This window comes from Lissotriton helveticus, chromosome 3_1 (genome assembly GCF_964261635.1).
Source record: "Lissotriton helveticus chromosome 3_1, aLisHel1.1, whole genome shotgun sequence".
In the NCBI taxonomy this organism is placed as follows: domain Eukaryota; kingdom Metazoa; phylum Chordata; class Amphibia; order Caudata; family Salamandridae; genus Lissotriton; species Lissotriton helveticus.
Window position 1 is genome coordinate 431,458,457 of NC_136061.1, and position 26,734 is coordinate 431,485,190.

The 26,734-nt window shown below is 46.0% G+C and overlaps 1 protein-coding gene across 1 annotated transcript in view; it reads left to right on the forward strand.

The window, feature by feature from the left end:
- The window catches only part of PARD3B (par-3 family cell polarity regulator beta), a 2,182,026-nt gene that overhangs the window by 563,161 nt on the left and 1,592,131 nt on the right, over nt 1–26,734 (forward strand). Inside the window, exon 3 of the mRNA XM_078680290.1 lies at nt 12,080–12,251. Within this exon, the coding sequence (XP_078536416.1) occupies nt 12,080–12,251 (172 nt within the window). The remainder of the gene's footprint in view (nt 1–12,079; nt 12,252–26,734) is intronic.

Sequence of the window (26,734 nt, forward strand, 5' to 3'; positions counted from 1 at the left end):
ACCGGTTTCTGGCATTTCAGCCTCTTCGGCCCGGCTTGCTTGAATCCTGATGGTGCAGTGAGCAAGGGACTCATGTCTGAGCATACCCTTCCACGCTTAGGGTGGACAAAATAATTTACAACAAGGGGTGGTGATGGACAGAGTCTCTGAATTAAGCAGAAAACTCACCCAGTCAAGAGATCAGGGCTAGATCCAACACCGTTTTTTAGCTCACTGCATCATCCCAGTTTCAGAACCTGGCTGTATGCAAATTAGTCTGTTCCTGTCCCAGTGCATGATGGGAACAGGGCAAACCAAACTACAAAGCCAATTCTTACACTGGAAAGGAAACAAGCTACCGGGGACCGGTTTCTGGCATTTCAGCCTCTTCGGCCCGGCTTGCTTGAATCCTGATGGTGCAGTGAGCAAGGGACTCATGTCTGAGCATACCCTTCCACGCTTAGGGTGGACAAAATAATTTACAACAAGGGGTGGTGATGGACAGAGTCTCTGAATTAAGCAGAAAACTCTCACCCAGTCAAGAGATCAGGGCTAGATCCAACACCGTTTTTTAGCTCACTGCATCATCCCAGTTTCAGAACCTGGCTGTATGCAAATTAGTCTGTTCCTGTCCCAGTGCATGATGGGAACAGGGCAAACCAAACTACAAAGCCAATTCTTACACTGGAAAGGAAACAAGCTACCGGGGACCGGTTTCTGGCATTTCAGCCTCTTCGGCCCGGCTTGCTTGAATCCTGATGGTGCAGTGAGCAAGGGACTCATGTCTGAGCATACCCTTCCACGCTTAGGGTGGACAAAATAATTTACAACAAGGGGTGGTGATGGACAGAGTCTCTGAATTAAGCAGAAAACTCTCACCCAGTCAAGAGATCAGGGCTAGATCCAACACCGTTTTTTAGCTCACTGCATCATCCCAGTTTCAGAACCTGGCTGTATGCAAATTAGTCTGTTCCTGTCCCAGTGCATGATGGGAACAGGGCAAACCAAACTACAAAGCCAATTCTTACACTGGAAAGGAAACAAGCTACCGGGGACCGGTTTCTGGCATTTCAGCCTCTTCGGCCCGGCTTGCTTGAATCCTGATGGTGCAGTGAGCAAGGGACTCATGTCTGAGCATACCCTTCCACGCTTAGGGTGGACAAAATAATTTACAACAAGGGGTGGTGATGGACAGAGTCTCTGAATTAAGCAGAAAACTCTCACCCAGTCAAGAGATCAGGGCTAGATCCAACACCGTTTTTTAGCTCACTGCATCATCCCAGTTTCAGAACCTGGCTGTATGCAAATTAGTCTGTTCCTGTCCCAGTGCATGATGGGAACAGGGCAAACCAAACTACAACGCCAATTCTTACACTGGAAAGGAAACAAGCTACCGGGGACCGGTTTCTGGCATTTCAGCCTCTTCGGCCCGGCTTGCTTGAATCCTGATGGTGCAGTGAGCAAGGGACTCATGTCTGAGCATACCCTTCCACGCTTAGGGTGGACAAAATAATTTACAACAAGGGGTGGTGATGGACAGAGTCTCTGAATTAAGCAGAAAACTCTCACCCAGTCAAGAGATCAGGGCTAGATCCAACACCGTTTTTTAGCTCACTGCATCATCCCAGTTTCAGAACCTGGCTGTATGCAAATTAGTCTGTTCCTGTCCCAGTGCATGATGGGAACAGGGCAAACCAAACTACAAAGCCAATTCTTACACTGGAAAGGAAACAAGCTACCGGGGACCGGTTTCTGGCATTTCAGCCTCTTCGGCCCGGCTTGCTTGAATCCTGATGGTGCAGTGAGCAAGGGACTCATGTCTGAGCATACCCTTCCACGCTTAGGGTGGACAAAATAATTTACAACAAGGGGTGGTGATGGACAGAGTCTCTGAATTAAGCAGAAAACTCTCACCCAGTCAAGAGATCAGGGCTAGATCCAACACCGTTTTTTAGCTCACTGCATCATCCCAGTTTCAGAACCTGGCTGTATGCAAATTAGTCTGTTCCTGTCCCAGTGCATGATGGGAACAGGGCAAACCAAACTACAACGCCAATTCTTACACTGGAAAGGAAACAAGCTACCGGGGACCGGTTTCTGGCATTTCAGCCTCTTCGGCCCGGCTTGCTTGAATCCTGATGGTGCAGTGAGCAAGGGACTCATGTCTGAGCATACCCTTCCACGCTTAGGGTGGACAAAATAATTTACAACAAGGGGTGGTGATGGACAGAGTCTCTGAATTAAGCAGAAAACTCACCCAGTCAAGAGATCAGGGCTAGATCCAACACCGTTTTTTAGCTCACTGCATCATCCCAGTTTCAGAACCTGGCTGTATGCAAATTAGTCTGTTCCTGTCCCAGTGCATGATGGGAACAGGGCAAACCAAACTACAAAGCCAATTCTTACACTGGAAAGGAAACAAGCTACCGGGGACCGGTTTCTGGCATTTCAGCCTCTTTGGCCCGGCTTGCTTGAATCCTGATGGTGCAGTGAGCAAGGGACTCATGTCTGAGCATACCCTTCCACGCTTAGGGTGGACAAAATAATTTACAACAAGGGGTGGTGATGGACAGAGTCTCTGAATTAAGCAGAAAACTCTCACCCAGTCAAGAGATCAGGGCTAGATCCAACACCGTTTTTTAGCTCACTGCATCATCCCAGTTTCAGAACCTGGCTGTATGCAAATTAGTCTGTTCCTGTCCCAGTGCATGATGGGAACAGGGCAAACCAAACTACAAAGCCAATTCTTACACTGGAAAGGAAACAAGCTACCGGGGACCGGTTTCTGGCATTTCAGCCTCTTCGGCCCGGCTTGCTTGAATCCTGATGGTGCAGTGAGCAAGGGACTCATGTCTGAGCATACCCTTCCACGCTTAGGGTGGACAAAATAATTTACAACAAGGGGTGGTGATGGACAGAGTCTCTGTATTAAGCAGAAAACTCTCACCCAGTCAAGAGATCAGGGCTAGATCCAACACCGTTTTTTAGCTCACTGCATCATCCCAGTTTCAGAACCTGGCTGTATGCAAATTAGTCTGTTCCTGTCCCAGTGCATGATGGGAACAGGGCAAACCAAACTACAAAGCCAATTCTTACACTGGAAAGGAAACAAGCTACCGGGGACCGGTTTCTCGCATTTCAGCCTCTTCGGCCCGGCTTGCTTGAATCCTGATGGTGCAGTGAGCAAGGGACTCATGTCTGAGCATACCCTTCCACGCTTAGGGTGGACAAAATAATTTACAACAAGGGGTGGTGATGGACAGAGTCTCTGAATTAAGCAGAAAACTCTCACCCAGTCAAGAGATCAGGGCTAGATCCAACACCGTTTTTTAGCTCACTGCATCATCCCAGTTTCAGAACCTGGCTGTATGCAAATTAGTCTGTTCCTGTCCCAGTGCATGATGGGAACAGGGCAAACCAAACTTCAAAGCCAATTCTTACACTGGAAAGGAAACAAGCTACCGGGGACCGGTTTCTGGCATTTCAGCCTCTTCGGCCCGGCTTGCTTGAATCCTGATGGTGCAGTGAGCAAGGGACTCATGTCTGAGCATACCCTTCCACGCTTAGGGTGGACAAAATAATTTACAACAAGGGGTGGTGATGGACAGAGTCTCTGAATTAAGCAGAAAACTCTCACCCAGTCAAGAGATCAGGGCTAGATCCAACACCGTTTTTAGCTCACTGCATCATCCCAGTTTCAGAACCTGGCTGTATGCAAATTAGTCTGTTCCTGTCCCAGTGCATGATGGGAACAGGGCAAACCAAACTACAAAGCCAATTCTTACACTGGAAAGGAAACAAGCTACCGGGGACCGGTTTCTGGCATTTCAGCCTCTTCGGCCCGGCTTGCTTGAATCCTGATGGTGCAGTGAGCAAGGGACTCATGTCTGAGCATACCCTTCCACGCTTAGGGTGGACAAAATAATTTACAACAAGGGGTGGTGATGGACAGAGTCTCTGAATTAAGCAGAAAACTCTCACCCAGTCAAGAGATCAGGGCTAGATCCAACACCGTTTTTTAGCTCACTGCATCATCCCAGTTTCAGAACCTGGCTGTATGCAAATTAGTCTGTTCCTGTCCCAGTGCATGATGGGAACAGGGCAAACCAAACTACAAAGCCAATTCTTACACTGGAAAGGAAACAAGCTACCGGGGAGCATATGGAGGCATGGAGGCAGAAGAGGAAGAGTGAGGCTGTGTTTTGAAAGCAAAATACGTGCAGAGAACATATAAGAGTGATGGAGGCTGAACAGGAAGTAAGACTGTGCACATAGAGCATATGGAGGCAGTAGAGGAAGAGTGAGGCTGTATTGAAGGCAAAGTGCACGCAGAGAACACCTAGGAGGGATGGAAGCTGAACATGGAGCAAGACTGTCTACATAGAGCGCATGAGGGATGTAAGCAGTACACAAACAGTGGGCTGTGCGTTGATAGCAAACTGCGTAGACCTAGGAAAGATGAAGGCTGAACATGGAGCAAGACTGTCTGCAAAGAGCACATGAAGACATGGAGGTAGTGCAGGAAGAGTGAGTGTGTGTGCAGAGAGTACATGGGGGATATAAGCTGAACATGAACAGTGAGCCTGTGTGCACGAGTAGGCAAATGCACAAGTCAAAATGCATGGTGAAAAAACGTGAAAGATATGGAGTCTGAACACAGAGTAAGGCTGTGTGCCCAGAGCGCATGTTGGCATGCAGGCAGTGCACAACAAGTAAGGCTGTGTGTACAGAGCACATGGGGGTATGGGGGCTGACGAGAAGAGTGAGGCTGTATGCATGAGAGGCCAACTGCATGCAGAAAACACCTGGAATAAATAAAGGCAGGACCGAGAGTCAATCTGTGTGCACAGAATGTATGGAGACAGTACAAGAAGAGTTAGGCTTCGTGCACAAACCACATGATGGCCTGGGGGTGTACACGAAGAACGAAGCTATGTGCATAGAACAGACTGTCAGGAAGGAGGTTGAACTTGATCAGTGATCCTTAATAGAGAGCGATGCCATTAAACACATGTTGATAAAGCAGACAACAGTAGGATAATGCGCCTAATAAAAAGTAATGTAGAGGGATGTTATTCCCAAAATATAATAAACACTGGCAGTGAAAGTAAAATGTAGCACGCCCCATAAACAAGCATTGGCGGTGGCAAAAAAAACCAAAAAACAATCGGCCGCGAAATGAAAAAAAAAAACGCGAGTGATTACGCGGGTAGCTGTGTATGTGAAGTAGTGTGCATATAGTGCGTGCATGTGTAGTGTATGTGGATGCACGGATGGTTTGTGAGATTGGTGTGTGTGCGTCACGCTTCAAGAGCCTGGTGGGGGGCGGGTGAGCCAGCGAGTGGGAGGGAGGAAAGGAGCATATGGGGATGGGGTTTGAGTGAGGGGGAGCAGAAGCCTTTGATGGTGGTGTGCGAGGCCAAGCGCGCGCCTGGGGAAGCTTCATGCTTGAGTGCACAACATGCATTGCACGAAATCCGGCTGGTTCAAGAGACTTTGGTTCAGTATTAATAGGTACGAGTTATAAATAACTCGGCCTAAAAAGTGAATTGACTATTCCTTTAAAGCAAATACCCAGTACAATTTCAGCTAACAAAGGCCCAAGTCGCAAACAAATCCCCTGACCTTAAAGGCTAGCAAGCAAATGCCCAGTACAATAAAGTATAATCCCCACATTTGATAAAGTTAAAAAAAAACACACGCCAGACCCCCGTGCCTCCCTCACCTCCACAGCCTTCGCATGCCAATTGGATACCGAGTGCAGGGAGCCAAGAATCCCAGTTTGGGTTGTGTGAGAAAAACTATTGAGCTCCCGGAGTCATTTCATCCGTCAGCTGCTATCCCATTCCCCTCTCCCCATGGTCTTACTTGCACCCGGGTGGCAAACTTAGGTGCCACCCTGGTGGCAGTACATCTAGCTATGCCACTGGAGTGAGGTGAATAAAGCCTGGTTCTTATAGAACTCTGAGCTAAATCAATGTTGTCTTGCTAAAAGTGGCGTCAGTGATTTGTAGTAGTGTAATAATATCATTTGTACTGATTCTTGTAGACAATCAGGTCTTTGGACAAATGTTTTGTAGGCCATTTCTTCTCGAGCTGACAACTCTGATGGCTTGACACTTTTTAATTCTGCAGCCACCCGAGTAAGTTTGTCTCCGTTTCTTCTTTTTGGAGGCAAGCCAGAAGAGATCTTTAGTACAGTAGGGAGGGTAGTTTTACAACAATATATTTCAGCTTGTGGTTTGTGTTCGAGTCTTACGATGGTGGTAAACGGATCAAGCTTTCTCCCACGTGATGTTCTTACGAATGCTTCAAAATTGATATCCACGCTACATTTCCTTCAGATATACTTGGTCATACTTCATTAGGTAAATGTAATCTTCATAGGAAGCTTGGGTAAAGGGATTCAGGACAGTCTTTTGATCTTTTCCCTTCCCCAACCAAAGTGTATTTAATTATCTCGAGCCACACTGCCTGGTTTGAGAATGTTGGCATCGAGTTCACGTTTCTAAACACAGACATGTAACTGTTTTCCCTCTTGCAAATATTGTCTTGTGTCCCCTTGGAAAGGCTGAGCTTTAATCCGGGAAAGAGGTTCTTTCATAAAGGATTCACGTGTTTTATAAAAACTGCAAATTACAAAGTTACAGTAGGACAAACTAGCTCCGCCGTATGCTGTTAGCTGATGTATTTATGCATCTCTTAGGGACGAGAAGACTTCTTGAAAAAAGTTTTAAATGTTCCAGGACTTTCCATTTCATTGAAGTATTCCCAAGTGGGCGCCAAGCTGGAAGAAAATCTTCTTATTCAGCTGAACTAGTCCTTTCGAGTGCATTTTTTCAAATCTTTAGAGTACAACAGATTGTCTGTAAATAAAGATGAGCAAATTCTGAGCCGAGTCTGACATTTCTATGCCTTCTTCTGGTGCGGATTAATATTCGAAGTTACAGATCCATTTTAATCAAGTGCAGAGCTGCGGCGCGGTGCCTAGTGTGGATAGTGTGTTTTAATATTCAGTGTCATTTGTTCACAGGAAGACCTAAAGAAGTGATTTACCTCTGTTGCTTGTATCACTACTCTGAGGACACGCAACGGAATGCAGCTTACTCCCTTTGTGGTTGGTTTTTGGATATCCAGCTATTCTGTAAATGTTTGTATCTGAGAATTTGATGTGCTTTGATTCCAGTTTTTAGCATGCTGAAATATTAATATTGTCAAAAGTTGTTCGCAGGAAAATGGAGTTGGAGGTTCATTAAAGGGGTCATTAAGAGTGCGGCGATATTGGAACACGTGAAAACATGGTGGCACCTTATTCCGCCACACTTGTGGTTTCTTGGCCTCCTTTAGAGTTGGGACAACCACTTGATTTCCAGTGGAAGAACCTCAGCTCACTCTGCTACCAGAAACCATTTGATGGTATCCAATAGGGCCACATATTTAAGTTTCAGAATTCTTTTTTTTTTTTAATTCATTAAAAAAAATAATTTAATTGGTTTTTGAAGCAATCAACAACCCACAACAAATCCACAGGACCTGAAATACTGTAAAAGGATACCTTTGGTTGTACCCCACCAATTCCCACCCGAATATACATTTCAACGCAGTCTACGATACTCCACCCACTTTCCTCATACCTTTGCATGCTTCTTGGGCACCACCTAACCGTTATACACAGCCTTCTCTTGTGTTGCACACCAATCAAGTGTTGAAATTCTTGTCCTACATAGGGCAGCGCTTCCCATGCAATTTTTTCGTCTTAAGGAGGGCTGTGAAAGGCATGGTGGGAGCAAACAGGAAATTAACAAAGAATGCTCCATGTGCTGGAAGAAAACATGGCTCGCACTTTAACTGCAGGTGCCGTCGTTGTCCATTGCAGCTGCGAGCTGCACATTGCTGCCTCTCCCTAATCACGTTCTATTAGTGTAGACAGGAACTGTACACTGCTGCCCCGGGTGCTCGGATCTTCCTGTGCCTCTGGAACCCCCCAGACCTCTATTTGTTTCTGCACCTTTCCCGCTCCACCAGCAGCTCAATGTATTGACCTCTTACACAGGACCCGTGGTCACTTTCATTCAGGTGCCTAGGCCCAAGCTCCCTTTCCATTTCCCTGGCTAAGTTGTGCCCCCTGTCCCTCCAGTCTGCACCTGAAAAGATGAAGAGCAACTGCCTGCAGCTGAGCACAGCCAAGACGGAAGTATAGATCTTCTGCAGCAATAGCAACACATGGAAAGACTCCTGGTGGCTATAAGACCTACGACCCGCACCCACTCCCTCTGACCACGCCAGAAACCTCGGAATCATCAACAAGCTTACCATGAAATCACAGATCAATGCCATCTCCTCCACCTGCTTCCTCACTCAGCTCATGCTATGTAAGATCTTCAAGTGGCTACCTCTGTACACAAGATGCACCATGACACGGGCCCTTATCACCAATCGACTGGACTACGGCAACGCTCTCTACAGAGGAATACAGAGGAATCGCCACACACCTCCTACAGAGACTTCAGACCATACAGAACTCCACAGCCAGACTCAACCTCAGCCTTCCCTGACCACATCACACCCACCTCAGACAACTCCACTGGCTCCCCTTACAGAAGAGATGCCAATTTAAGCTGCTGACACACACAAGGCTCTACACAAACAAGGACCTGCCTACATTAACTACCGCCTGAACTTCCACCAACTGTCGAGAATTCTACGCTCTGCCTTCCTATCACTTGCCCATACTTCCCGCATCTACCGAAGCAGAAGTGGAGGTCACTCCTTCTTCCACGTAGCGGCTAACACCTGAAACAGACTCCCCACGCAACTCCGGACCATCACCTCACTTTCAGAATTCAGAAGGACCCTCAAGACCTGGCTGTACAAACAAGCCTCTTGGACCTGCTAGCACCTGGATAATCTATCGTGTGATTAGCCAGGGTTTATAAATCTTGATTAATTGATTATATATTGTACTTCCACCCTTCCCGTGCAACAGTAGAGCGACCCGGTAAGTATGGGCCAAAAATCTGTTCCGCTCGCGAAATTTGTGGATTTTCGGCAATTTCGTGATCTACGAATCTCGCGAAATTGCTGCAAAATTTGCAAATTCGCTCGTGGGCGGATTTTTTTTATTTTTATGGCCAGCTCACTCAAGGGACCAAAGTTACAGGGGCACACGGTCACTGGAGGCAAGTCTTCTGGCCCTTTACGCTGCTGCAGTGTAGGAAAAGCACTTTACATTTACCCAACGAGGTAGCACTTACTGATTAGCCAGGAAAGTACTCCAGTTGAGTAGAGGTATTGCACAAAACGGTGGCATCTTCGTGGATAACTATGCAGGGCAGGATTCAATCTGGCACGAGGCTCCTGTCACAAAAATTAAACCTCAACAGGAAGCACTTACAGATATAGCAGGTGCCCGAGTTGAAGCTCAAATTCAGTAACATTTTAATCAGCCCAAAACATTAGTGAGCACGGTTGAGGCTGGGCAAGTGTGCTTTAACCCCATATCTGCAGTCGAAAATTAGCTGTAATACTCGAGGGAGGTCTTTGAATCCATGAGTTGCTCGAGCACAATCCCCGTGTAGTTCCTGTGACCAGGAGGGTGCTTTCTCCTCACCTGCTGCCCTGCTCGCTCTCTGACCCTTTATACACAAGAGGCATGTTGACACGCATAGAAGCCCTCCCCTTTTGGCCTCGCACCACACACTAGTGGTATCAAACGTCTTCCCGCCCTTTCCCAACTATGATAGACGGCTCATTCAGAGACCTCGGCACCTTTTGGCGCGGTGGCAAAGTTATAGGCACACATGGTCAGTGGAGACAAATCATCTGGCCCTTTACGCAGCTGCAGTGTAGGAAAAGCACTACACATTTACCCAAAGAGGTAGCACTTACTGGATTAACCAGTAGAAAGTACTCCAGTGCAAATCGCAAAAAAATCAGCGAGTTCACGGAAAAATCTGCGAATTCTTAGATTTTTTTGCGATTTCACGCAAATTCGCGGACCGCAGATCCGCAAAATACGCCCATCTGATAAAAAAATCCATTATATATCAGCATTTCTGGTTGTCTTAGCACCTATATCAACAAACCATGTTTGTAGGCTCTAATTCAAGAAGCTGAGAAACCTTGCTTGAGATGGCACTCTGTATCAGATGCAAAATGAAACAAGAAATCTTCTTTAGTCGCAGTAGAATATGTGGCTTCCAAATAGGCCGCCATTACAATGGGTCTGTTGGTAAGCTTCATGTCCGAGGTTCAAAGCTGGTAGTGCAAACTTTGAAGTTTGGTCAATAAATGAATACTATTGACTTGAGATATTTCAATAACAAACCTTTCAGCTTCAAAGATCACTTGTGGTATTCATGCATGCAAATAATCGTAACAGTGTTCTAGGTATCTGAGTGGCCTAGACCAGATCACATGATTAATTTGTTTCCTAGGATGTTTAATTAAAATGCAACCAGCCCTCATATTGGAGTCCAATATGGAATGGGAAATTGTGAAAACGCGTTTTGTTAGTGACTGCTATTATAATAATCTGCCAACATGTGGCCAATCTACCTTGATTCCTCCCAGAATTCTAAAGTTGAAAAATGTGGCTTTGAAGGGCCGAACAAGGCATTGGTTCCAACTGAACATTGAAATGCATTAAACAGAGTGGATTTTTAAGACACAAGGAACTAATTATTAATTAAGTCTAGCCAATGCAATTTGTGTGTGTGACCAGTATCAGAAAGTGCACAGAGTCTCCAGTTCTGGGGCCAAGAGCGCCTACGCCTCATCCCTTGTTTCATAGTTTCGCGGTTGGATGGGCCCATGAGTGACTGATTCTCATTTTTTCTGCAGACCTTTGTGGTGCAGCTTAGTCTCTTACTTTTGGTGACTGCATTTGGAGTAACAGACTTGTCTGAATTATATATGTTAGGTGAAGAGTGCTGCTTAAACACACAGGTCACTGGAAAGTTCTTTACGTAAACCTTGACCATAACCATTGTTTAATTTGTAAAATATTAAGTGCCAGGGCTCTGACCAGGAAGCCACTGCAGCTTGCACCACCCATTGCCCTTGTCATTGCTTCAAAAACAACTACTAACCACCTCTCTTGCATGACAGGTCAGATAATTTCAGGTCCCCAAAGCTAAAGGAATGGCTGGAGAGGCAGGTATTTGCAATTTTAAAGTATATTTTATTCCTAAACTACCGTTGTTCTGCTCATCTCTAAATTTGATGAGCAGCGCCACCATGTGGTGGACTGTTCCAAGTATGGTGTTGACAATTAGGTTCTGTGCCGAGCACCGGAAACCAATTAAGTGCTGGTGCTTAGCACCGGCTCAAATTAAGCACTCATAACAGCTCTCTCCGCTGTCCAAGATGGCTGTGGATAAGGAAATGCAGTATATGGCATGATTAAATTCTTAACCCATCAAGATGAAAACATGGAAATGTGTCTGAAAGAGGGTGGGCACCTCACCCTATAATGTGGTCTTTATTTCGAGTCCTGGACTTCTTACTTACACAGAATTGCTATCAGATGTGTTATTTCAATGTAAGCAAACCAAGTATAAAACATGAAAAGCGCATGCGGTTGTTGCACTGAAAACCCATAAATGGAAGCAGTGCCTAGGTTGAGTTAGGTGGCAAACCTAGACTGTGTGTAAGTTGTATAAATTGGCACGGTTACCTGTAAAGTGTCATACACCAGGGTGACATCTGGGCAAACGACACAGGGGATGTGTAAACCTGGTTTGTTTTCCTGATACTCTTATAAACCAATCTCCCACTTGGACATTATTGGTGCCCCATCAACCCTTTAAAAAAAAATATATATATCGCTGGATTACCCCCCTCTAGTGATTCTGACACCACACAGAAGCAGAGACCAATGGAGAAGAATTTTCAAATAGACAGGATGAACAATGTTAACTTTTGTAATTTGAATAACCTTACAGGTGACATCTTTATTTCCAGCGTTTTGCATGTTCCAGTTGTCTATATTAAAATATAAATTTTCAGAATCTCTCAATTACGTGTCTAAAATGTTTGGCATAGCATATAGCATTTCACCTTTTGGCTAACCACATGTTATTTTTTGCTTTTTTTGCAGCTTATTGCTGTGTATGACGAGCAGGGGTCCTACCTCCAAACAGATAGCACCAATGGCGGTTTGATGCAAAGACTCAGTGCAGATCAGTTTGAGAATGAGATGACCAACCAGAACTCAACATATCATTCCGCAGGTGGGGAAATTGTCGTCACACCATCTGCTCTCCGATTAGGTATGGAATAAAGTCTTCACTAGTCCATTTGTTGTGGTCTCTATTTTTGTTAATGCTATCAATCGTGGCACATCATACTTTGGTCACAAGTTTGATTAGGGTGACCATCATCACTGCTTACATGTAACATTGATGTGATGCTTCCCCTCTTTTCCTTTCTTTGGGACAGTGGTGTAACTAAGATTAAGGGGGCCCCCCTGCAAGGCACGTGGAGGGGCCCCCTCCGGACTCTATGAGGAGCTCTCCTGCCGAGGTGAAGTGCTGTGCTGAGGAGGGCTGGAGCCTGTGTTACGCCCCTGCACTGCACCCTGCCAATAAGGGTACCTTGGGTCTACCTTATGGGTGACTTACATGTAAGAAAAAGGAAGGTTAGGGCCTGGCAAGTGAGTGCCCTTACCAGGTTGACATGGCAGGTAAAAATTGCCCGTGCAGACACTGCAATGGTAGAACTGAGACAAATTTGAAGGTCTTCTGGTGTGGGGGACACAATCGGTGCTGCATGCCCACTAGTAGCATTTGATTTACAGGCCCTGAGCACATACTGTGCACTCTGCTAGGAACTTACCAGTAAATCATATATGCCAATCATGGATAACCAATCCACCGCGTAGTCAAAAATACAGGAGGTAGAGGCAAAAAATCAGGGAAAATCAGGCCAAGGAGGCCAGGTCTAACAGCCAATTGAAATATTGACCCAACTGAAACACTTTGGATGTATAAGCATGATCTTTCATCTTCCTTACACCTCAGTAGACAAAGCATTGCCCGTCTGTGACACTTAACCTCAGATGAGCTCAAAGGAAAGAGATGCTGTGAATACACTGCATGTATCCGTTACACCAGGTAGTACTAGCAATCAATTTTCCTAAACTGCCTTCTCCCCTGATTCCAATATGCTTCAATGGCGAAGGCAGTAACATTCATGGTCACAGACAGCAAGTGCATGAGTGGTCTTTGATCAGGTGTATACAACATAGGTCCAGGAGGTCTCATCTATGCAGATTTCTTTTTCAGGCAAATTAGTTTCACGGAATTAGTTCATGCAAATCTATGAGAATTAATTGGAATGGATCCGTCCCTCTACAACCTAACTAGATACCCATGTCCTAGGCAGTACTTGCATCATTTATCTCAGGTTGTATGTGTCTCAATAGCACATGGCAATAAATTCATCAGTGCCCACAGGCAAAAAGTGTACACTAATGTTCACTCACATGAACTAGCATTAACTGTCCCATTCAGTAATGGTATTTAATGACCCACTCAATAACCCAATTTAATGTCCCAGCACAGTAACTAAAATGAATACCTCACCTTTTAAAGGCCTCACTATGTAACTAGCGATATAGGCCCACTGTGTAACTAGCTGTAATGGTCTCACACAGTAAGTAGCATTAATAATCTCACTCAGTAAAGAGAATTAAAGCCCACATCAATGCCCCCACACAGTAAATATGTTTTAACGGCTCCCCACAGTAACATGAAATATTGATCTCACATAGTAATGACCACACCTTTCTCAGCTCCACAAAATGCACCCGCAGAGCAAGTAGCATTCACACATCTCGGATCTCTGTTTATGGCCCCCATCCCAGAATTCCGTATTGAAAGGCCATGTGGGCCCTGGGCTCCACGAGATGCTGCGGGGGCTTACCGCATGCTAACCGTGGTCTTGTAATGAGACGTTGTGTGGATGCACCGCATACGGTTGTTCTGTGCTAGGTGATGCTCTATAACTATACTAATCTATCTCCCTGTTTTCCTATATCCTCGTTTCCACCCTCTCAACAATATAAGTTTCACATTTCCTTTTCCAGTTGTATGTACAGTGCTTTGATGCCCCGCAGGCTAGGTCGGCACTATACAACTATTACAAATAAATAACAAATACATATATCACTGGCAAACTAGAAGGTCCTGTTGTTTAAGTCGACAGCTTGAATGAATCCTTGCTACAGCTGTAATGCCGTTGAAGCAATGTGAATTTCTTTTAGAAAACGAACAACCTTACAGCCAGGTGTTACTTTTCTTACAATGGCGACGATGAAACGTCTTCTCGAGTTGCCATGCATGCAGCCACAGGCATTTGTGGTGCAGCCTCCAGATGCTTATTGTGGATACCGAGGCACGTAAGGTAGCAGGAAGTCTCAGAGAGTTGAAAACTCATCGATGACATATGAGGGGGTCTGTAAGTCATGAGTTTGAATCCCTGCCAGCCGATGTGGTCTGCTGTCCTTGTGAGGTCAGTGAGTTGGGTGTGTTAAATGTGGCACTGGCGAGACGAGTTCCCTACAGTGCCAAAACGCAGCAGTAGTGAGGTGTGGGGAACAACTTATAACGAGTAATGTTACCTGTTGCAACACGCAAATGCAATTGGTGCAGTGCCATCTCGTAGAGCCCCCAAATGCAGGAAGGACGTTTGTGCGCATGACTCTTATCCCATACGAGTGAGTGCACCTGCTTCACGTGATCCATCTGTCACGTATTGCGCATCTGTCAAACCTCTTCAAGGGATCCAGTGATCCCACCATGGTGCACCTGCTTCAAGTGATCCAGGGAGAGTTACTCACCTGTCATACCTCGTCAATGTACTGGCATGTTTCGCCCGCACCAGCTCCCAACTGTAATGGGGGCAGAAGGAATGCCACTTTCGGCTGTAATATGGACCGTGAGACCGATACACTAGCATAAAAAAACAGGTGTGTGGCAGGAACGCGCTTGCCTCAGCTTTAAAGGTGCATTGGGCCCGGTGCACCGATTCCAGTGTCCAAAGGCACTGCACACTCGCGTGTACCTGCCCAAACTCCTCGAGGCCAGTCCTGCCCCGCTTCCACTGCCCCTGAAAGCAGGAAGCATGTCCTTGTCAGTCCTCAGCCTGTGAAAAGCAGCAAGTCTCCTAAGACCCCCAATGCTGCCCGGCCCAAGGACACCTTAAATTCACTTGTTAGTCACTATCAAAATAACGAGACAGGCGCTGGCAACTGGAAGGCAAGAAAAGGGTTTATTACTCCAGAGGAGAACACATCAACTCAGACACCGGGATGTCTCAGGGAGGTTCTCTAACTGCATCTCTTTTGGCTCTTCCTTTTATACAGGTTTGACACAATGCATCTGTTTTATTTACATGGTTACACAAGCTTGAGTGCCCGCCCCGGGCAGGTTACCACACAAACCCAACAGTAAATATCCTCCTACCCAGGTCAAAACAGACAATGTTATCTCGCAGCTGGACCTTTCTTCAGGGTCTAAAACATGTGAGACCGGCCAGATCTAAGAATCTGTTCTGTGGATAAAAACAGGTCCCATTGTTGGCAAAACCAAGTCTTGCTGTGTGCAGTGCAATAAACCATGTTTGCAAGAGTCTGTTTGGTATTTGGAACCTGTTTGTGTAAGAGTGTCCATAGGTTTGCCTGTAAACAGAGATGAGAGGAAAAACGGGGCAGCAAGTGGCACTAAGGTTTGTCGTGACAATAGGGTTTATAACCCCCAGCACACATATCAGGTTTGGTCAGAGAGTCAGAAGGATGCTAGCAAGGACAGTGTGAAACAAAGGTGACCAACAGAGTACAAAATGGCTGTGATGTGTAAAATGGCTGCAGCTTATGTGCACATAGAAATACCCACTAAGCAAGATGGCGCAGGCAATGTTCATGACCGTCATTTTACCTTTAACAATATGCTGTGGTGAACATAAATGAACGCCGCTTATGTACATCTAAAGTTTAATGATTTTAACAAGCCTGCATCCCGTGACGGCAGGCGCTTAGCGCATCTCAGGCTGGAACGTAAGTTTAAAGGGTCTCCTGCAATGTACAGGAAGGGGCCCCCACTCCGGAGTGCTCAGGCCTGAGTTCTATGCTGAGGCAGCCCTCTGCACAGCGGGGGATGTGGGGGCCTGTGTTACGCCCCTGCTTTGGGACCTTCCCATTAACTCTAACTTTTAGGCAGGCTTATGGCTTTATTTGCAGGTCTTCAGGAATCCGGGAGTTTTTATGTGTGCCAATGAGCTGCAATCAAATGCAAAGAAACTGGAATTATTTTAATATTTTTATTATTATTATTAGGAAAGAAAGAGTGCTATTCTTTCAAACAGTCAGCACCCTTCCCCTTTTTTGTAATCCCACACAGTGTTTTCCATAAAAACAGAACTATTGCCCTTTCGTTGATTATCCTCCCCCTCGCTACCATTTGCAAGAAACCATTTCATCCTGGTAGGCACTGTTAATAATTGTAAATGACAAATTCAGCATACTTTATTTTGGCCTTGTAGCTAAATAGTCAATTCCATAATTTCGTTCATTGCTTACCTTATGTTCTAGTAGAAAGGCATTACACTTCAGAAGCTCAGATACCTTGCATAGTGTTCACACTAAAGGTGCTAGCATGGCGCTTAAAGATCAACATTTTACACCCAGGAGTAGCTTTCCTGCAGATTACACTTCCTCATTTTTCAAAGGGAAAAATAGTTTTTCTAACCTTTTCACATGACTTGAAGCTTCTCGTACACTACTGTGTGCTACATAAATGTGATGATTCACTCAGCACCTCAGGCCAACTGGCTGAAGATAGGTACGTGCATCAGAAGATAGGAAACATTTCAAGCTAATATCATAGCCTTATGGCGTGAAGATACATTTGTTGATTAGGCAGATAGAAGTGTGTCATCTTCCTCCTGTTTTTGCTTTTCCATGTGTTGAACTCTGGTGTGAATGCTGCTGCAGGAGTGGTGGTCTGATTGGAAGCTAGGACCGTGTGCTGATCTTGGCCCACAGTGATTATCCTTACAGTGGGGATAAAAAGCCTCTATCCTTTGTCAATCTTCGGTTATGCCATTCCTTTGAGTGTAGGTTTGTTAAGAGATTTAGAATTTGTACCATCACTTGTTAAATATCATTTATGTCTTATACTCTAATCTTCTTTAAATGCTAATTAGCAATGAGGTCATTTTGTACAGGTCTTAAGTGTGACATATTCAGCCAGTATTTGCTTTAAGGTAAAAACACTGTGAATTTTGTGGCTTGTACTTTTGTTTCTCTCATTATAGGCTTGGTCCTCCATGTCTTCGGTATATCTACAGAAAACTTCTAAAAGTAACTAATGATAATCGAGTAACAAAATACAATTACATAAAATCTTGAAATGTAACTTGCTCATACTGTTAAATATAAACCTAACTATTCTGTACTATTTATACTAACCCCCATCCCCATAAAATACTAACCCTAGAATGCCCCGAAACACTAACTCAATGTCAGCCTGACCCTTAATTCTGACTTTCACACCATCCCTGACTTTCACGCTGGCCCTGTTACCCCTTCATGTTTCACAGAATTTTGTTATTTTGTCATAAGCAAACTATATAATAAATACATATTATGGTGTCCAGAAGGGGGCTGCTAGCCTTCTTGCACATTCCTCTGCGTTTTCTGTCTTTTTCACTTCTTTTTTTAGTTCGCCTTTGTGTATCCGTAATCCCACTTACTGCGAATTAATTGGGCCATGAACTGCTAATTACTTCTTTTCCTTTGAGAAGAGGAGATCCCTACTGCCCTATATTGGCTCGCAGACTCCCTCCTTCATCTACTACTTGTTAAATGAATTGGTCGAATTAGTGTGTTGCAGATGCTCTTGCCTCGCTTCTTGGGCACGGCGGTGGTGTGTGTGTGTGTGTGTGTTTTGCACCGTAAGGTGGTTTGGTTTGCTCTGATAACACAAAGCCCGCCGGGGTGTGGGTTTAAAAGAGTTCACATCAGTGAATCTTACATCACCCTCCTTCAGTTTCCCCTGTTTACATATGTAACTGGAATATTAAAATCCACATATTCCCCTGCCAGCCGCGGGCGATCAATACCGGCCCGATGAACACTGATCGAGACAGAGATACCACTTAATGTTTCTTTTTTCTCCTCGTTTGCAAGTAATTGGAAACCCTGAGACATGAAGGGCTGGATGGGGGAGATAAATATAGATATATGTGCCGTGCTCTGGTATGTTCGTGATACCGCTGAGATCCATCTCTGGAGCACGGAATACAAGGCACATGTTGGCATCTCTGTGGCCACATGAGTGGACCAGGCATGGGAGGAGGGGCGCCCAGCCTCACGCTTGTGGCTAGGTCAGCAGTGGTCATTGAAGCCTCTTCATCGAGCAGTGGCATAACGGAACTTGAGGGGGACCCCCGCAAAATAAATGGAGGGAACCCCTCTGGACTCACTCAGGAGCTCTCAGGGTACTGTGCTGAGAGGGCACCCTGGAGCTCGGGCCCCCTGCACTGCAGGGGCAGCGGGGGCCTTTGTTATGCCACTGTCATTGAGGCGTGTAGCAGGGGTGGGTGAATGTGGTTTGTACTCCACTGGGGAGGGTACGTGGTCCCGTGGCTCATTTGGAAACTCTGGAATGAGCACAACCTGCGTTTGAAGCCTGGTTTCCTTATTTAACCGTGTTTTGTAATACTGAGGAGTTCCTTTCATATCTAGTGCCTCAGGTCTCTTGTCTGTGAGCCACCAAGAGCACCTCAACATGTTCAGTTCACAAGGTGCTCTATGTAAAGAAACAGGAGCCCCCTGGTGCGAATAGCAATCCTGGGTCAGGGTAGAGAATATATGTAAACAAAAGTTCCCAGGCATGCACAAACGTTACTAGCATGTACACATGCAGATAAAATTATCTACAAGAACATTAGGCAACTGCTTTCTCCAATAAACTTGGTTTTAATTTCTTTTAAGTATTCATAAAAAATCATACGATAAAAATGTATTACAATGTTCAGGGGAAATGCAAACTTCATTGTAAATATACATAATTTGTAATGGTTAAAACTTTCATTGGACACTATAAAAATAGATGGTTTCCTGTCGACGCGTTTCGACACGTGAGTTGTGTCTTCTTCAGGACTGTACCATCGATATTCTTCTAGTGCGTCAAAAACTGACGTGGATATATTCTAGGTTTGTCTTTCTAAAAGCGGGTAAAAACCGTAGGAATACGCAGGTCGCAGAGATATAAAGAGACTTAATATCTTGGGTTGGGTGATTCGTATCTAGTTGCAAATAAATAAACTGTCCTCTATCAGTCTATGGCTTCTCAAAGCGCTGAGGCACGCTGTCAACCGCACGTTTTGCCGACCCAACTTGATATTATTGACCAATCTACTCAGAGAGTTGGGTGTAACGCGTAGATATACAGGGGAACGGCCGGGCTTAACGGAATGAAGTTCTCATCAGTCCCGTGGCGGATAAGGTGAAGAGACGCTCGGCAAACGTTCACAGAATTAGTTGTCTGTCTCGAGCAGTGCAGCGTGGGGACTGATAACAGTAACGTTTATCGATATCTCTGGTCTGTAGACCGCGTGTGCTGTCTTCCTTCGTTTGGTTAAAAGGTGCACTATACGAAGGTAAATTCATTTACTGTCTAGTTGGATAGGGATGAAGAATGAATGAATGAATGACTCAATCAATACAGGCAGATTTATGTTCTCGAGTTGGTGAGTGCAGACGTTTCAGAAAAGGTAAAAGTTGAGTTGTTAGAGACTTTGGGTGTTTGTTTTCCATATGGGTGGAGACAGGGTGCATTTTCTACATAGGCCTGGGCAGAGTTCGCGGAGTTCTGCTCTGCGGAACTCCACAAAGTGCCGAAAAAACTCTTCCGCGAGCGGCAATGTGGTAAGTCACACTGCTCGCACTGACTTTTAGCACCGGGAGTTTTTCCTGCACTGTAAAATAACAGTGAACTGCACTATGCTTCGTACCAGAGGGTACAGCTTATTTCTGCCACTTGAGTAGATGGTCTACTCGAGCGACAGATTCCTCAATGCGAGCGGTTGCGACCTGCTGCGACCACCCAGCGTTGAGAAATCTCGCCAAGAGTAGGTCTAGCGTGCCATTTTTCTCACAGGCACTCTACTCTCCAAATTAATTTTTGGCTAGCCGTGCAAGAGGAAAAACTCCTCTCCTCATCAATTCATGGAGTTTTGAGGAGCTCCGCATGGACCACGCATTGGGCAAAACTTTGCGAACTCTGCTGCTGGAGTGCAATTTTTTCCCCCCTAAAATCCTTCATCAAGGATGTTTGTACAAACAATTGAGTAAAATTATAACCTACCAATCACTGACCGCATCACAATGATGAGCAAGACTGAAATGCAGCATGCAAAAATAATGCAGATCAAGATAACCACATCGCATTTATCACCCAATCAGTTGGTCAAGTGACACAAACTCAGCAGAAAAGGCTCCTATGTGCTTGGGTGGACTAGGGGAATTTGTGTAGTCGCGCTACGCAAAGCTTAGTGAAATGGTAACAAATCTCAGCGAGCACGCAAAAGTTCTGCGAACACGCGGTATTGCTTGTTCTGTTTGTTCGCAATGCTTTTTTTCCCGTTCGCGAATGCTATTTGCGTGCTTGGTGAGAAATATCTCACAAACACGCATTTCGAAAGCGCAAACAAGCAAACAATTCCACGAAGCCGCGGATCTAAGAATTTCTGGCAATTCTGTGATCTCCGCGGAATGCGAAATTACCCATATTCCGCAAATTCCACAAGCGGAACGGAATTTACAGCCCAGGCCTAGTGTGAGCCCATATTCCAAGTGCTTTCAGCAGAACACTTCTCTTATTGGAGAATTTAACAGTGCAGCTTGACCCCTTGCCTTTTAGCAGGGGTATCACTCTAGTGTAGTCTTGTGCAGATCCCCAATACTAGCTTACCCCTTCGTGCAGTTTCCTGGTTTTCTTACTCCTAGGTACTCACATGGTTTTCTTTCACAAGTATTTACTGGCACCAGTACCTTGGACAGCGTTTTACAAGCAAGAGCACACCTTAGATTTTTGTCGTAAGTACTCTAAAAACAATGTCACACTGGTACAGTGCAAGCATTTTAAATTTGAACAAATCCCTTGGTTAGTTTTTGCTTTGCAAGTGACTTAACACAGGTACACTTGTGTACATAATACTCATAAAATTCATGACTTTCATGTGAAAGCCCACCTGGACATCGCAGTACTTGGCACGTTGAGGATGAGGGTCACATCCATGTCATTTAGGTAGACCAGTGGAGCTTTTGCTCTCGTTTGTAAGGGTTGTCCAGGAAGCCTCCCACCATCTAGGAGTTTGTCCATTGCTGTCTATCTTCCTTGACACAGACTCCCTCAAGAATGGACAGCAGATTGGGCTTTGCTCGTTTTCCCCTCACATACAGCATTCCATCGAGTACAGAAACCCTATTGCAGGGTTCTCCAGCCTTTTCTGTAGCAAGAGCTAATCGTTCAATGAAAATCATCTTGCGCTACTAATATTATTCGAGTTAACAGTGACCACTATATGCAAGAATACCAGCAGTGATCACCTCAGTGCCACACGCACTGTTGCCAGCAGTAATATAACAAATGCTTTGTCAATGTGGAATGTATTTACATTGGCACCAAGTTATTAATTTTAGTAGTAAGTCTCTCGGTCACTTGTTTTTATCATTTAACTATATTTTTTAACGCTCCTAACATCATCGTATGAGTTCTGATAACTCAAACCTTTAGAGCTTGAAAACACAATTTTGGTATGAATACAATATTTCAACCAAGCAAAAGCTTCTTAGGCTGAACAGAGCTACTTACCGGTAGCTGGAGAGCTACCAGTAGTTCACAAGCTACTTGTTGGAGAAGACAGCCCTTTACTGTGATTAAGAGTGTGTTTGGGCCTAAGGCTATAGAAATCACTGGGATAAAGTTTAGACGTATGTTCCAGCAAGAGGTTCGAGTAGCAAAGAAGCGTAACTAGGCATCCTTTCCAAAAGGCATAGAGTATGTAATTAAGGGCATGTATTAAAAACAGGGGAGCTACAATCCTGTGCTCCACACAGTGTACCATCTGACCACTCTTTGGAGCATCTCTGTGGGTTTCTGTTCTTACATCTGGACAGATGACAGAACAATGAACACATTTCTAAACCAAGTCAGACCTATTGGATTTGGTTAGCAGTGGCAAATACAGGACTGACAGCGGTGATTTTGTTGGGAATAATTAAAACTGAAAATGTTTTCTATTCTGAAAATATGAGACTGAATTAAACATTTCTAAGGTCTGTGGGAAAGGTAATGATCTGTAGAGTCTCAATCACTCTTTACTCTGCAATCTCTGACTCTGATAGGCATTCCCTTTTTCTCCACACGTCTTTCTGAATATCCTTCATCTCTAAGAAGTCATCTGTTGCTTCTCCAGTACTGTCTTTTCACTCTTTCCTTTTGCACATACTTATTTCATCTGTTCCACATGTTTATACCTGAGCCTATGCACTTCCTTCTCATGCCTAAGGATGTGCATTACCTGCCCACCTCCGAGCCTGTACACTACTGAGCCCCCATCAAGCTTCTCTGCCGCGTACCCTCTCCAAAACCTGTGTACTACCTGCCCACCCCTGAACCTGTGTGCTGCAAGCTATGCTTCCATCCCGTGCTACCTGTTCACCTTGAAGACTATGTGCTACTATGCTCACCCTTGAGCTTCGGTGCTACCTGTCTGCTAAATGCCCTCTCTTGAACTTCTGCGCTACCTGCACATCCAGAGCGTGTGTGCTAAATTCTTTCTTGAAAGCTTTGGTGCTGCCTTTAAACTTTAATCTGCATGTGTACTAAACACCCTCCCTTGAGCTTCTGTGCTTCCTGCACATTCTCCCAGCGTGAATGGTAAATGCCCTTCCTTGAACTACGGTGCCACCTGCATATTGCCCCCAGCATTGTATTTAAGGCCCTAATGTAGGCCTCTGTGATACCTGCACACCCCCCAGTCTGAGTTCTAAATGCCCTCCATTACGCTTCTGTGCTACATGCAGATACCCCAAGCGTGAGTGCTAAATGCCCTTATTTAAATGTCTGTGCTACCAACACATCTCCTGGGGTGAGTGCCAAATGCACACCTGCTTCTGTGCTGCCTGCACATCCCCCAAGCGTGTGGGCTAAATGCTCTCCATTAAGCTTCGGTGCTACCTGCACATTCCCGAACATGTGTGCTAAATGCCGTCACTCTCGAGCTTCTGTGCTTCCTGCACATACCCTCGACGTGGGAGCTAAATGCCCTCCCTTAAGCTTGTATGCTAACTGCATATCCACGAGTATGTATGCTGAATGCCCTCCCTTGAGCTTCCGTGCTACCTGCACATCCCCGTAGTATGAGTGTTAAAGGCCCTCCCTTGTGCTTTGGTGCTACCTTAACATCTCCCAAGCATGTGTGATAAATGCCCTCCCTTGAACTTCTGTGCCTCCTGCACATACCCCCAATGTGAGAGCTGCATGCGCTCCATTGAGCTTCTGTGCTGCCTGCACATCCCTGAGCATATGCGCCAAATGCCATCCCTTCAGCTTCTGTTACCTGCACACACCCCCTGCATGAGTGTTAAATGCCATCCCTTCAGCTTCTCTGGTACCTGCATATCCCCCCAGCGTGTGTGCTAAATGCCCTTCCTTGAGCTTCTGTGCTTCCTGCACCCCCCCCCAGTGTGTGCAATAATGTCCTCCCTTGTACATCTGTGTACATGCAAATCCCCCTGTGTGTGCTGAATGCCCTCCCCAGAGCTTCTGTGCACATGCAAAACCCCCAGCATGCGTGTTAAATGCTGTCCCTTGAGCTTCTGTTCCACCTGCATATCCCCCAGCGTGAGTACTAAATGCCCTCCGTTAATCTTCTGTGCTACCTGCCCTTCCTCCATGGTGAATGCTAAATGCCCTCTCTTGAGCTTCTGTGCTAACTGCACACCCCCCAGCATGAGTGCTAAATGCCTTCCCTTGAGGTTCTATGCTAACTGCACATATCCCCAAAGTGAGTGCTAAGTACCCTCCCTTATGCTTCTGTGCTACCTGCACATCCCCCCAGCATGAGTGTTAAATGCTCTCTCTTGAGCTTTTGTGCTACCTGCACATCCCCCAGTGTGAAAGCTACATGCCCTCCCCTGAGCTTCGGTGCTACCTGCACATCCCCCAAGCGTGTTGGCTAAATTCCCTTCATTAAGCTTTTGGGCTACCTGCACATGTGTTCTTAATGCCCTCCCTTGTGCTTCGGTGCTACTTGCACATTCTCAACCATGTGTGCAAAATCAATCAATCAAGTAGTATTTGTATAGCGTGGCTTATCACTCAGGGAATATCCAGGCACTGTGCTGCAGGTATCAGTTAAAGAGCCAGGTCTGGAGTCCTTCCTGAAGTGGGTCTGCGAGGGCGGAAATGGAGGGGTAGAGTGTTCCTGGCTTTGGCGGCGATGTGGGAGAACAAGCACGCTCCGGTGCAACTGTGGCGGATATGTGGTGTGTGAGCGAAGGCAAGGTGTGCGGAGCAGAGGTTTCTGGTTGGCTGGTGGAAGGTCAGGCGATGGGTCATGTAGTGTGCTCCTTGGTTGTAGAGGGCTTTGCAGGTGTGGGTCAGGAGCTTGTACTGGCATCTCTTCTGAACTGGGAGCCAGTGGAGGTTTTTCAGGTGCTGGGTGACATGTGTCCTCTTGGGCAGGTTGAGGATCAGTCTGGCTGCTGCATTCTGGATTGTCTGGAGTCTTTGCATGAGTTCGTAGGTGGTGCCGGCATAGAGTGCATTGCCGTAGTCGAGCCGACTGGTGTTGCGGGCCTGCATCACAGTTTTTCTGGTGCTGATTGGTAGCCATCTGAAGATTTTGCTGATCATGTGAATTGCCTGGAAGCGGGCTGCGGTGACTGCGTTGACCTGGCATTTCATGGAGAGTTTGCTATCCATTATGTCCCGAGGTTGTGGGCATGGATTTTTTGGTGAGGGCGTATGTCTGAGCTTCGCTGGCCACCAGGAGTCGTTCAAAAAGGTGGTGTGTCTGCCGAAGATCAGGACTTCCATTTTGTCCGTGTTGAGTTTAAGACAGTTGTCTCTCATCCATGTCACGGTAATCTTCATGCAGTTGTGTAAATTGGTGTTCGTCAGGATGGGGTTCGCTGAGAGTAAGAGGACGAGCTGAGTGTCGACATAGGAAATTATGTTGATGTCATGTGATCTGATGATATCCGAGAGTGGTGTCATTTAGATGTTGAAGTGAGTAGTACTGAGGGACTAGCCTTGGGGCAATCCGCAGATGGTGTGCTTGAGTTGCACGGTGAAGGAAGGGGCATCGTCTGTAATTCCAAACTGGCAAAGTCGATATATGAGTGTGTGGTGGAAGACTGTGTCAAAAGCTGAGGAAAGGTCCAGGAGGATGAGGGCGGCAGATTCTCCTTTGTCAAGTAAGGCTCAGATGCCTCAGAGCTGTGGTTGGCTCTGAAACCTGGTTGGGATGGGTCCAGCAGTTTTTTTTTTCCAGATGATTAGTGAGTTGGCGGTTGATGGCCTTCTCCAGGTCTTTGGCAGGTAACGGGAAGAGGAAGATGGGATGGTAGTTCTGGAGCTCTCTGGCGTCTGCAAAAGATTTCTTGAGGATGGGGGTCTAATCTCAGCGTGTTTCCATGCATCAGGAAAGGTGGCTGTAGTCAAGGAGGCATTGAGCGTGGTGGTGAGCTGGCAGCTGATCTCATTGCTTCCTATGTTGAAGAGTCAATGGGGGCACGAGTTGGTGGGTGCTCCTGATTGGATGGAGTTCATCAGGGTAGTAGTTGTGCTTAGTTGTTCCCAAGTGGTAAGATGGGTGGTAGGTGGTTTTTGTTGATGAGTTGCAGAGAATGTCGGAGCGTTGGGGATCAAAGTTTCTGTAGATAGTTACTATCTTGTGGAAGTGGTTGGCGAGGGAGTCATAGAGTTCTTGTGAGAAAGGGATCAGGTTTCTGTGGCTGAAGGGCAGATGTATTCTTTGATGATGGTGAAGAGTTCCTTGGTTTGGTTAGCGCTGGTTTCGGTCCGGCGTGTCAGGGCTTCTTTTTTTTTACTTCATGCTAGTGGCGGTATTCGTTGAGGGTTGATTTGTAGGCGGCTCGGTCTGTGTCGTTCTTGCTGGATCGCCATCTTCTTTACTGTTGTTTAGACCCATGTTTTGATGCGTTGAGTTCTGGCATGTACCAACTGTCTCATTTGGTGGGTCTGTGCTTTATAGCTGGTTTGGTGGGGGCGACTTGGTTGGCAGCACTAGTGTTCCAGGCGTTGAAGTTCTCTATTGTTTGGTTGAGATTGGTGGTGATGTTGGGCTGAGTGGTGCTGAGGGCGTTTTTCATTGTTGCTGAGTTACTTTGTGCCAGCTGTGGTAGGGAGCGATGTGCTGGATGGGGGCGGTGTGTGGCGGACCGGTGAGGGTGAAGTGTATGATGGAGTGGTGTCTCCAGGTGAGTTCCGTTGTGTGGCTGTAGTGATTCTGTTGCTGGATGTGAAGACTAGGCCTAGTGTGTGTCCTGCTCTGTGTGTGGGGTCGGTGACAATCTGCTTGAGGCCAATGCTTTCTAGTCTTTCCAGGAGGTCAGTGGTTTTGGTGTTTGTAGAGTCATCCAGGTAGAAGTTGAGGTCTCCCAGGAAGATATAGTGTTTAGATTAGACTGTGAGCGGGGTGATGAATTTGACCATGG